Source organism: Microchirus variegatus, assembly GCF_963457635.1.
Source record: "Microchirus variegatus genome assembly, chromosome: 17".
NCBI lineage: Eukaryota > Metazoa > Chordata > Actinopteri > Pleuronectiformes > Soleidae > Microchirus > Microchirus variegatus.
In genome coordinates, this window is record NC_139818.1 from 3,353,707 (window position 1) to 3,367,390 (window position 13,684).

The following is a 13,684-nucleotide window of genomic DNA, read 5'->3' on the forward strand; positions in this document are numbered from 1 at the left end:
TGTTTTTTTTGTCTTTTTAAACATGGGTAAAAACACATAATTATTTTTAGTGATTTTGATATTTAATATTTCAAAAAAAGTCTAATTCCATGACATTACCTCGATAATTAGATTTTTTTTAAGTGAATGGAGGCAGTTAAGGCGCTGGATCCTGTTATACACTTTAAAAAAGTATGTTTTTTTCTTTTTTAACATGGGTAAAAGCACACATTTTTGGTGAATTTGGTACTTAATATTTGTAAAACGTCTAACTCCATGAAATTACCTAAATAATTTAATTTAAAACAAGTTATTATGGAATTATTGGTCAATAACATCGATAAAAATCCTGCCGACGCAACCTCAAATGTCATCGACGTAACATTTAGGTGGATTTTATTAGAAAATACTGCCTTGTTATTTGTTTTTTTGTGGTTTTACTGCCATTAAATCAAAATAAATCAGAGTTTTCAGTGCTAGCGCCTCTCTGAACAGAAAGGACTGGAGAGGGAATTAATTCCCCTCTGGGTGAATTAATTGGTCATTTAAAAATCCTGTTTTACCAACATCCTGATACTCATTCACTCATTTAGCAGCGAGTGTGAGATCAAACAGCCGATGTGATGAACACATGGATTATCCCGCAGCTTACAATAAGCCTCTGTTTGCCTTTGAGGGGCCTCGCCCTCTCCTCTGTCGTCCCATCGCCCCAATATTCTCTGGCGCTGGCAGCCTCCCTGGTGAATTAGCTCATATCAACCAAACCAAGGCCACTGGCTATTGATCCTATGGGGAGGGGGGGAGGGCTAGGCTAACTAGCGACACACAGGCAAGTGGACAACCAGGGATTATGGGTATTACGTACGTATGAAGTTAAGAAGGTTTTTGTATAAATGTAAAAGTCTGAAAGAGAATGAATGGATATGTGGCGCCAGGGCCTCAGCTGGGACTGAGAGCGGCAGGTGCAGACTGCAGGATCCAGGACCCTCTGGAGTCCCATCAGTGCTGTGTGTGTGTGTGTGTTGTTTGTGAACAACACACACACACATGTGTGAAGCAGTTGAACTGTAGAGCAGGAAACACGGAAAAATCTGAGTCTGATTGATCTTTGATGTTTGATCCGAGTTAAAATGTTCCTTAAAACAAGGAAAATCAGGTCAAAAACGTGACAAAATTGGGCAAAAAATGAAGAAATCACAAGCTGTTTCTTTACTTAATCGGGTTATTTTAAGAATTCGCACCAATCTTAGTGATGGTGAATTAAACGTAAACCTTGTGTTTAGCTTGTTACTGGTAATTGAAGCTTAAAGTAAGGTGTGATATCTCTATTAAGACAAAGTCAGATGAAGTTTTCTTAAAATGTTGTGATTTTTCTACAACAAAATAGCTTTTTAAGCCAAAAACAAAAAGAGGCTTATTTTACTTTCTTGAAAAACCGTTTGTAGAAAAATAATCTGCCAAATGGGGTGAGCGAATTTGGCTTAGATAGAATTACTAAAACTAGCTTCTAAGTGGAGTCAATTTCAGAAAAAAAAATGGTCCAAAACTTGACAAAATTGGCCAAAATGTATTGCTTTTATAAAGGTTTTCTGATACAACTAGCAGCTACATGAACTGCTAGCTGCTTCTATAAAGGTGTTCTACTTTAAATGGCAGCTAACTGCTAGCTGCTTCTATAAAGGTTTCCTGCTCAACTAGCAGATTTAGTAACTGCTAGCTGCTTCTATAAATGTGTTCTACTTTAACTGGCAGCTAACTGCTAGCTGCTTCTATAAAGGTTTCCTGCTACAACTAGCAGCTACAGTAACCGCTAGCTGTTAATTTCAGGAAAAAATGGTCCAAAACTTGACAAAATTGGCCATTTAAGAAAACACAAGCAAAGAAATTCTGTCAAAGTAGAGTTCTTTACGTGATGAGCTTAATACAAGGATTTATACCTTTTAGAACTGTGTATATTTTAAAGGTTTTCTGCTATAACTAGCAGCTACAGTAACTGCTAGCTGCTTCTATAAAGGTGTTCTACTTTAACTGGCAGCTAACTGCTAGCTGCCTCTATAAGTGTTTCCTGCTACAATTAGCAGCTACAGTAACTGCTAGCTGCTTTTACAAAGGTTTTCTGCTACAATTAGCAGCTACAGTAACCGCTAGCTGTCATTTTGACCATAGATTATATACTTAATATAGATTCATTTCTTAAAGGGGAAATAAGTAGTTTATAGTGCCATCTAGAGGAGAGGCTGAAATTTACAACAAAGACCTGCTGCTCTGCTCACCCCCTCCCTTCCCTGAGCGCTACGGTATCCGCAGCTGGTCAAATGTCGTCCTCGTCGTCTTTATCCGTGTCAGCAGATGAGGTTCGTGAGGTGAGGGAGAGGGCGAGCTACCGCGGCCGTAGCAGACGAAGCGGAGAGAGAGGAGGCGGGACTTCCGCTACAAGTAAAGAGACGCTTGATTTGTTCTCTCGCGTTTGTCCTTACAGGATCCGGTAGAAACATGGCGTCTCGCTGCTAACAGTGGCTATGCAACCGCGGTCCGCGGTCATGTTATTTTACATGACTTTTTGAAACACTACGAAAATGAAACACAAACTATTATACAGCGACTAGACAATGCAGGAGCACATAATATGTATAAAAAAGTGGATTTTGGGTTATATAAACCCATAAATACTACATATTGTACCTTTGAGACAAAGTTAGATTCAGTTTTCTTCAAATTTGATTATTTTTCTAGAACAAAAGGCAAAAAACTACAACAATTTCCCCCAAAAATTGGGATTATTTGAGTTATTTTACATCCGTTGTAGCAGCCTAATCAAACGTATATCTGCTGTGTTGGTTATCCACATTATTCATGAGTCAGATATGAGATTGGGGTGTGTGTCGAGTGTGTTATTGGGGGGGGGGGGGGGGGATGAGGACCCCACTCATCTGCTTTCCCAATATGGGGTAACATTAAGGAGTCAGTCCATTGTGATTGTGCCCTGTCCACTTCCAGGAGACATCCATCATAGAGGGTCCCCCCACAAACCTCCACCCCCACCCCCACAATCCCTCTGCGGTCCTGGCCCCAGGGGAGGCTCTTAATGAGGGGCCAGATCGCTCTCCACCCGTCTGGGCCTCGTGGTGACGGCGACGGCCGACACCTGAACCCCAGAAAAACAAAAAACTAACACCAGAGCCGAATCGAGCCTCCTGCTTTACAGCTTTAATCACTTAAGCGTGCAAACGCGCAAAAGAAAATAAGAATATTCCATACCAGTGACAATCCCTCCTGCAGATTAACTAATCTGAATGATCAGGAAATCCAGCTCTTTCATGTCCGTGCCACTTATGTCCGTCCGCCCACCCAATCTTTGGCAGCTCTTTCTCTTTGCGTGTGATTTGCATGGTAATTATTTCTCCTTTGTACAAACTCAAGTGGCACCATGTGCTGCGTCACGGCCGCACAAAGGCGCGGATGTATGGGTATGAACGTGGAAAAGATTCCCTTAATGAGCTCAATATGAATTGCAAATGGAGTTATTCACGCCCCTGATCGGGTTTTGTCATTAAAAAATTAACAATTTAATGTCACAGTGAAATCATTTCTTATCATTTTCTCAAATGTGCACATTTTGAACATTTGTTTACTGTTAGCTGGTAGCTAGCAGTTGCTGTAATAAACCGCGTTACAACTATCCTCCAGCAAAGAGTGGCTATAAAGCACTGAACAATTTAACTATGGTTTGTTTTATTTTTTATCTTCAGCAAATTTTAGCTCAATCAAATATTCTGCTACAATTGGCAGTTGTAGTAACTGCTAGCTGCTTCTATAGAGGTGTTCTGCTACAACTAGCAGCTACAGTAAGTGCCAGCTGCTTCTAGAAAGGTTTTGTGCTACAATTAGCAGCTATAGTAAATGCTAGCTACTTCTATAAAGGTTTTTGTTACAACTAGCAGCTGTAGTAACTGCTAGCTGCTTCTGTAAATATTGGCTACTACAATTAGCAGCTGCAGTAACTGCTAGCTGCTTCTATAAAGGTTTTGTGCTACAACTAGCAGCTGTAGTAACTGCTAGCTGTATCTATAGAGGTTTTCTGCTACAACTAGCAGCTTTAGTAACTGCTAGCTGTTTCTATAGAGGTTTTCTGCTACAACTAGCAGCTAGAGTAAGTGCTAGCTGCTTCTGTAAATGCTGGCTGCTACAACTGGCAGCTAAAGTAACTGCTAGCTGCTTCTGTAAAGGTTTTCTGCTACAACTAGCAGCTACAGTAACTGCTAGCCGCTTCTATAAAGGTTTTCTGCTACAACTAGCAGCTACAGTAACTGCTAGCCGCTACTGTAAATGTTTTCTAGCAGGCTGTAGCTACTGTAAAGGTGTAATGCTGCCCTCTATGTTGCCCTCATTCATTTGAGTGAGGACTGTTTACTTTAGAGCGCTTTCATTTGTTCATTAAAATATCGACATTTGCTCCCGGTGAACTGATCAGAGCGACGATAGATCACCAAATCAATACGTTGACCCACCGCAGCTCAAAGTTCTTGATAGCTAGCTGTTGTCAGCCGTACAGGCAGCTACAGTAGCCGAGGTATCCTTCAAAGGAAAGACAAGAACATGGAGTACATCACTTAGTGCCGCGCTACCGTGCAAAATAACAAAGACTTCCCGGTCGTGCTCCGGTGTTATTTTGAATGCGACTTCTTGGAAATGAACAGCAGCGAGTTTGGAGGAGCAGTAACATTAGCACCTGTCAGGTCAAAGCTGTGCCGGTAAATCACAGTCAGTGATAGTGTTTTCGTCGATAGTTCTCGATTGTGCCTCAAGAACAAAATCCGAGCGAGCCCTTCGGCGTCTGGAGGACGGGACGGTCCTCAGACTGGAGCCCGGCTCTGGTGACGGTCCCCAGAGTCGAGGCAAAGGTCGGCGACACCCAGAGGCGATTCTAGAGTCTGCAGGGGCCCTAAGCAAAAATTCCCAGGGGGCCCTTCCAACCAGTGTTCATCACCATGAAATGAAATGAATGAAATAACATGGAAAAACCTTGTAATTAAAAAGTATGTGAAACTATAAATGTAAAGAACAATAAAATACTGTAAATAGCTTTTAAAAAAACTATATAAACGTAGTAAAAAATAAATACATTACACTGTAAAGAACCCACATTATGAAACAATATAAATATATAGAACAATAAAATACTGTAAATAACTGAAAAAAACATATATAAACTGAGTAAAAAAGATATGCATTACACTGTAAATAATCCTCTTCTTTTACCAACTTGCAGAACGATAACTTCACACAGGTTAAAGTGAGGTGGAGCCCCTTTAGGGAGGTTTCTATAAAGGTTTTCTGGTACAATTACCAGCTACAGTAACTGCTAGCTGCTTCTATATAGGTTTTTCTGCTACAATTAGCAGCTATAGTAACTGCTAGCTACTTCTTTAAAGGTTTTCTGTTACAATTAGCAGCCACAGTAACTGCTAGCTACTTCTATAAAGTGTTTTTGTTTCAACTAAAAAGTAACTGCTAGCTGCTTCTATACAGTGTTTTTGTTTCAACTAGCAGCTACAGCAACTGCTAGCTGCTTCTATAAAGGTTTTCTGCTACAATTAGCAGCTACAGTAACTGCTAGCTGCTTCTATAAAGTGTTTTTGTTTCAACTAGCAGCTACAGTAACTGCTAGCTGCTTCTATAAAGGTTTTCTGCTACAATTAGCAGCTGCAGTAACTGCTAGCTGCTTCTATAAAGGTTTTCTGCAACACTTATTAGCTATAGTAACTGCTAGCTACTTCTATAAAGTGTTTATGTTTCAACTAGCAGCTACAGTAACTGCCAGCTGCTTCTATAAAGGTTTTCTGCTACACTTATTAGCTATAGTAACTGCTAGCTACTTCTATAAAGTGTTTTTGTTTCAACTAGCAGCTGCAGTAACTGCTAGCTGCTTTTATAAAGGTTTGCTACAACTAGCAGCTGCAGTAACTGCTAGCTGCTTCTATAAAGGTTTTCTGCTACAATTAGCAGCTATAGTAACTGCTAGCTGATTCTGCAAATCGCCCATTGTTGTTTAAGGGGGACTGGGAGGCGGCTGCCCACTGCACATTTCAGTAAAAACAGCCCTCAGGCTCCAAGTGTCGGGGGCCCCCTATCGGCTCGGGGCCCCAAGCAGTTGCCTGCCCTGCCTGTTCACAAACTGCGCCTCTGGCGACACCGGCGTCACCCTTTCACCTCTGGCTCACCCGCCGCCGCCGCGTCTTATCTTCACCCACTTTATTGTCCCGTCGTCTTTTAGCGTCAACAACCGTCAAAATGTGAATTTCCAGCTGAGTAACTTTAATGGATTCCTCCAGAGCTGCACAGAGGGGGGGGGGGGGGGGCAGTGTGTAACGTGACCCCCCCTGTGTGCCTGAGCGAAGGGAATATGCCAATGTAGGATAAAGCTTCTGGGTAATTGTAACCGAAGCTGAGCTGACCAACGCTAACCGCTCTAATGTTGGAGTCAACCCAAGGTCAGAGCGTGGAGATAGAGCTATCGATCCCAGACAGCGCAGTCGGGAGGAAACTTCCAGTCCATCTCGGGGGTTCAACGCGGCGCTCTTCCAACATCCAATCTCCGCTCCAAACGCCATTAGTGGATCTTTAGTCGGGGGGGGCTCTGATCTCAATCTGCGCCGCGATGCTAAATGTTGTTTTTACGCTCAGAGAGAGAGTGATTCTGAGGACGGTTTGTCGTCAGAGAGGAGAGAAAACTATTGATAAAAATGTAATGTTGGCCACACCATGAGGGTAAAAACTGAATTAATTTTACATTTAATTGCTCATAAATGGGCTCTTTGCTCTGATCGGTGACTCACTCGCGACTAATTTGATTATTTACACCAACTGTGACCTGTTAAATGGCTCCATGATGATCAACAAAACAACAAATAATTTCGCTAAACATTTTCAAAAATAAAGATAACCTGGAGAATCTTGCTGCCCACGTGTTGTTTGCTAATATTTGCAAACATCTTTTCGAAATCAGTAAACACAACGGATGTTGTTTTTGTTTGATGGAAATTATTATTATTATGAAGAATTGTCATTTTTCTTAAACAGAATGTTACAACTGAGAAAACTGCGCTTGCTGCGTTTTATCACCTAAATTAGCTTGCTAAATTGTTAGCATGTAAACAAATATCGCTGTTCACGTCAATAAAAGTCCGATTCTTGCTGCCTGAGGACTTTTCTGAATCCATTTTAACACCATGTCCTTTGTGTGGTTCTCAAGGCTTCTTACTGTAATTCTCTACAAAGTTCAAAGGTCACGTGTTGTGCGCTAATGTTAGCTAACATCTTTTTGAAATCAGTCAGACTCCACGGATATTGTTTTTATTTGATGGATATTATTATGAAGTATTGTCATTTTTCTTTAACAGAATTTTACAACTGAGAAAACTGCATTTGCTGCGTTTTTTTTAAATTGTTAGCATGTGGACAAATATCACTGTTCACGTCAATGAAATGTCCCTTTGTGGTTCTCAACCACAATTTTCTTAAGGGTCAAAGTTCAAGTGTTGTTTGCTAATGTTGGCTAACATCTTTTTGAAATCAGACTCCACGGACATTGTTTTTGTTTGAAATTATAAGAATTGTAATTGTATTTACCAGATTTTTACAACTAAAAAACAGTTATTTCCGACTGTAATAATGTATTCCCTGCATTTAATTACATGCCTGCTAGCTTGCTAAATAGCTAGTGTCAATAAAAGCCAAGAATACAGTGTAGATACACAGAAACTTTTATTTTATGGCTATATCTTTTCGCAGAACTTTAACCAGACAGTTAAGCGGCAGGTTTATACACAGCTACGCTAGAAGCCTTGCTAGCATTAGCCACAATTCTTTTCACTCTCACACACATATAAGTTTCAGAAGTGATTTCCAACATAAACGTTTTCTAATCGTAATCTTTTTAGTGCAGTTAGCACAACAAAAAACATGCTAGCAGATTAGCTCACGGGGATAAGGGCTAACGATAACTCGCTTGTTGTCGCTGTTAAAATATTAACGTATGGTTCAGCTTTGACCCTTAATTTCCCACGTGTATACACACAGTTTTCATGTACAATGAGATTTTTTTATATTTTGAGTGTGTGTGCTAACTTTTACAACATAAGGAGATTTAATAAATAAGTTATTACTCAATTTAAGTCCAAGTCCTTTAAGCTCCTGAAAAATCAAACACATTTAAATTTTATGAGGCAATTTTGTGGCGCAACCAAAACAAAGACACACATCCTTTGTGTGTGTGTCTGTTTGTTATGAAGTGGTGCGAACACACACATCATTAACCGCCTGCCTATAGTGACCCTGGGGTCAGAGGTCAATTGACAGAGCTGACAGCGATGTCAAGTGTGTTGACGTGCGGCGAGGCCCATCTGTCCTGAAGGGACGGCCGTGACAATCTGGTGTCACACAGTCACCTGGTCGCACACACACACACACACAACCACACACACACACACACACACACACACACACACACACACACACACACACACACACACACATGGTGTCAGGCTGTGCAGGATTTTTCCAATAAACCTGTGAAACTCCTGGACTGAAATCCCTCGGCGTTGGCAGGAATATGGTTCCTCCGTCAATGTGTGGCCACATTAAAGGGAGAGCTGTGGTTGTGTGGAGTACTTAGACATACGCAGCGTTTTTAAATACAGCTGAGTGTCAGCCCTCGGTCTACAACATGTTTCATCTCACTGTTAAACACAATCTTTTCTGACGCTCACGCTCCTGCACCAAACCCCATTGAGAAAATCATAGTTTTTAGCTCACGGTTGGAAACAGGAGCTGCGGTCGACCGCTGCCTCGTTTGGTGAGTTTGAGTCACCGATGTGAACGCGAACAAAGGATGTGAAACACTCGAGTCACAAAGTGACGCGTGTGAACTGATTAACAGACGCAGCAGTGGATCAGGAGCTGTGATGTAAAATCGCCAGTTTTCTCAATGGGGTTTGGTGCGGGGAGAGAGAGCCGCTCACAAAGTGGCACAAAGTTTAGTTTTTTCAGTCTGAAGTTGCTAAAATGACAGTTTTTCCTTCACGTTTTCACCTGCCGTGTCCGTGTCCTTTGGTGTAAGTGAGTGAGCGGTTAGCAAAGTGACATATTTCGTTTGCTGCTTTAAGCTAACGATACATAACGAGATACGTTAATATCTGTTGTGCATCATTTAAATTTTTAAGAATTACTGCATATTATCATCATCATTTGAGCCTAATAAGTGATTATCGTTATTTTACGAACATTTACTCAGTAAATTTTAAGTTAAGTGAGAACTCCAGCAACAGAATCTACTTAAAAAAGTTTTATTTTATTTTTTCAGAATAAAAGCTCAGAACTCGATATCAATGATGACGCTGGCCCATAAATAGCTGCTGAATAGCTTTATGACCTTTTTCTGTCATAAACACAGGACCGGGAGTCCTCATAAAGACCAAAAACCTGGTCCTGATGAGGCAGAACCTCGTTCTCTGAGGAACTGGTTAAGTTCAGGGCTAAGATTTGGATTGCGGGTTAGGATTAAAGTTAGAGTGAATGCTTTGTTTAGTCTTTCCAGATGAGTCAATGAAGTGTCCTGTAATGAAGTGGTACAGCATGTGTGCGCGTGCGTGCGTGCGTGCGTGCGTGTGTGTGTGTGTGTGCGTATGCGTGCATGTGTGCGTGTTCTCTCGTGCATTCCAAGTTTTCACGAAACGCAAACTGAGTCACATCACAACAGTAACATCTGGCTGCAACAAACACCCAGAGAAGATTACACTGCTTCTCTATGAGAACTCATCCTGTAAGCCCCCCCCCCCCTCCCCCCCTCTCTATTGTACACACACACACACACACACACACACACATACACAGATTGGTGTATCCAGATGGCTCAGTCTCTCTATGTATATATATATATATGTATAAATTACACAGAAATTAGACTTTAAACTGTGTGAATCAAGTCTTTGGAGGAACATTTTTGTCAAATAAAAGTAAAAAAGTGAGAATATTTGCCATATTTCCTCTTTAATATATTGATATAAGATCATTAATGATGTTTTTGAACATCCAGAGTCACCGTGCGTAACTTTTGTTGCGCTGCGTAAAGAGTGCGTACCTGTACCAGTCCAGTCCACGCGCGTAATGCCGGTCAAAGAAGTGCGGCTCGGAGCCCAGGGCGCGGATGTCCGGGTGCAGCCGCAGGAACTCCAGCAGAGCCCGGGTGCCTCCCTTCTTCACCCCGATGATCAGAGCCTGCGGAAGCCGCCGCGAGGCTGTCCACTCCCTGCCGGAGATGTTCGCCTCCGGCGCGCCGTGACCCGGAGAACCCTCCGGGGCGGAGGAGCCGGTGCCGGTGCCGTTCCTCTCGTAGAGCCATGCCGAGCCCGACGCGGCCAAGTCCCCCCGCGCGGGCGCCCTGAGCTCGGAGTTGTCCACCAGTTCTGACTCGCAGCATCCGGTGAGGAGGTAGACCAGGGAGAAGCAGAGGATGCTCAGAGAGGAGGCGACGGTGAGGCGGTGGAAGAGCCGCCGCGGGTCCGCGCTCGGGTGGAGAAGATGATGATGGTGGTGATGATGAAGGTGGTGAAAGGCTGCCATCCCTCAGAGAGCCACGCGACACGAGCTGCCATTCTAACACAAGTTCAGCTCACATGATCCTGACTGATCCTCTCTGATCTTCTGCGCGTGTCCTCCTCCTCCTCCTCCTCCTCCTCCTCCTCTTCCTCCTCCTCCTCCTCCACCTTCAGAGCGCATCATCGCAGCCAATCACACACGCGCAGATAAATCACGGCAACTAGTTTTTGCGTGACATCCAGGACGTGCGTCCACTTACTGTCCCAGCAGTCTGATGTCCGTCTGTGTCTTTGTGCTTCACTGGATTATTCTGCTCTCTCTCCCCCATCCTGGACCTCTCTCTCTCTCTCTCTCTCTCTCTGATTGCAGGGTCATGGCCTGAGGCGCCTTTAATTCCACTTTTATTTACTGGGGAAACTGGTGCCAGAGCGCAGACAATGTGCCATGGAGCTCATAATAGATGACTCATATAGTGACACACACACACACACACACACACTGGTCAGGACAGCAGTGGCACCTGCTGTGGTCATCTGCTGCTTTAAGGTTCACAGAAGTTCTAAACAGACGAGGCAGAAGTCGCTTGTTTTTATCGATATCTCTCGTAAATTATCACCAAAGTTCCTTAAACCGTGTTTCCATCACGGTACGGACGGTTTGGAACGGTAAAGCCCTCGTTCACAGGCTTGTGTTTTAACTGAGAACGGTACCTTGACTTGGTAGGCGGGGTGTGGTAGCGCAATGTCGTAGTGTGGCGTCGTAGCTTGGCGTCATAGTCTAACGGCGTGATGTAATGTCGTAGCACAATGTCGCTGCGCAATGTCGTAGCGCAATATCGTAGCACAATCTTGCAGCACAATCTTGTAGCTCAATATCGTAGTGCAATGTTGTAGCGCAATATCGTAGTGTGACATCGTAGCTTGATGTCGTAGCACAATGTTGCAGCACAATCTTGTAGCGCAATGTTGTAGCACAATGTCGTAGTGTGACATCGTAGTGTGACATCATAGCGTGACATCGTATCGCAATGTCGTAGTGCAGTGTAGTAGTGTGACATCGTAGCTTGACGTCGTGATGTAATGTCGTAGCACAATGTCGCTGCTCAATGTCGTAGCGCAATATCGTAGCACAATGTTGTAACACAATCTTGTAGCTCAATATCGTAGTGCAATGTTGTAGCGCAATGTCGTAGTGTGACATCGTAGCTTGACGTCGTAGCACAATGTTGCAGCACAATCTTGTAGCTCAATATCGTAGTGCAATGTTGTAGCGCAATGTCGTAGTGTGACATCGTAGCTTGACGTCGTAGCACAATGTTGCAGCACAATCTTGTAGCTCAATATCGTAGTGCAATGTTGTAGCGCAATGTCGTAGTGTGACATCGTAGCCTGACATCGTAGCCTGACGTTATAGCGCAATGTCGTAGTTCAATGTTGTAGTGCAATGTCGTAGTGTGACATCGTAGCGTGACATTGTAGCGCAATGTTGTAGTGCAATGTTGTAGTGTGACATCGTAGCGTGACGTTGTAGCGCAATGTTGAAGCACAGTCTTGTAGCTCAATATCGTAGCGCAATGTTGTCGCGCAATGTCGCAGCACAATGTTGTAGTGGGACGTCATAGCGCGACGCCGTAGTGTGACGTGCTATCGTGACATTGTAATTTGATGGCATAGTGTGAGGTCGTAGCGTGACGTCGTTGCAGGAGGTTGTAGCGTGGGTTCTACCGGAGCGCCAACAATGATCAACGACATCAACGCGACACAAAGGACAACAATGGAGGCCACCTAGCAGCTCATTTTGTTTATTTCTGCTCGGTTTGTGGCTGTTTGTCGACGAAACACCGATCGCAAAAGAGTGACATGCTTCTTTGTCGCCCAGTCATCTGACTCCCGTGGGTCCAACTCCACCCGTACTTTACTCTGGAACCTGAAGGGAACGGTACTGAAAAATGGGTTAGGGTTAGGGACGTTGATTTTAGTTCTATTACTAATGAGAACGCCAAAAAAAAAAACACACCGAACCGAACCGAGCTGTTCCGATCCAGTCCTGTCAAGTGAACCGTTGAGAGAGACCAACTCACAAAATGACTTATTTGCCTTGAAACTCATTGTAAACTTGATGAACCTGAAGAATTGGGTGATGAGACTCAGCTGATTCTCTGCTCTAAGACCAATCACATAATTGGCTTAGTGGTGGGTGGAGCTCCAGACGACCTGAAGATAAAACCCTGAGCTGACCTCACAGGACGGTCTGAGCCGAGCCGAGCCGTTCTTCTTTTACAGGGTCCAGCGTGGAAGAATCAGTGACATCTAGTGGTGAGACTGCAGATTGTAGGGGTATGTGGGGTAAATGAAGATTGCAGCCTGTGTAAAGCATTGTTAATTCAATCTCTGCCAATGAACCCAGACTGAATGTTACACACTGGACCTTTAAAACTCACCGACGAATCGTCGTAACATGGGAATTATGGGTAAACAATCAGCTGATTTAGTGGGTTTTTTTAGATCCACAGAGAAGTTTTTTTCTAGGAAGCACAAGTGTAATCACCTGCAGTCTGTGGTTAGGGAGCGATGCAATGTTAGCTTTTATTATTGCAGAGTGCCGAGCTAAGGTACGGATAATAGCTCATAGGAGACTCATTAGTCCCCCCCCCCCCCCCCGTCCAACCACACACACACACACACACACACACACACACACACACTTCATGTTCCATTTGGCTTACCTCTGTCATTATCCCGTAGCAGATGTGACCCCCGTCATAAACCCACTGCATTGTCCTGCAGTGACAGACGGGAAAGACCTACGTTTACAACGACGACGTCAAACTTTGGACTCCAGTCCGACTAAGAGTACGCACGCACAGGTAGTCAGACTATGAATCACATTGTCCAGGTGTGTTAGTCCGACTAAGACTAGCTCAATTTTAATTTGACTAATGCGTTTACACAACGTTAAGAAACCCGAATTATTGTCTAAGTCCGACTAAGCATAGCTTGATTTTGGTCAGAATAACGTGTCTACATGACTGAATTATCGTCTTAGTCTGACTAAGACTAGCTCGATTTTAGTCAGACTAGTGTGATTAAGTGACATTAAGCAAAACAAA

At 43.4% G+C, this 13,684-nt stretch overlaps 1 protein-coding gene across 1 annotated transcript in view; it reads right to left on the reverse strand.

The window, feature by feature from the left end:
* hs3st3l (heparan sulfate (glucosamine) 3-O-sulfotransferase 3-like) overlaps window positions 1-10,599 on the reverse strand; it is a gene marked incomplete at both ends in the record, with an annotated part of 16,479 nt that extends 5,880 nt beyond the window's left edge. The window contains one exon of the mRNA XM_083904108.1: window positions 10,118-10,599. Within this exon, the coding sequence (XP_083760234.1) occupies window positions 10,118-10,599 (482 nt within the window). The remainder of the gene's footprint in view (window positions 1-10,117) is intronic.
* Window positions 10,600-13,684: the final 3,085 nt, after the last annotated feature.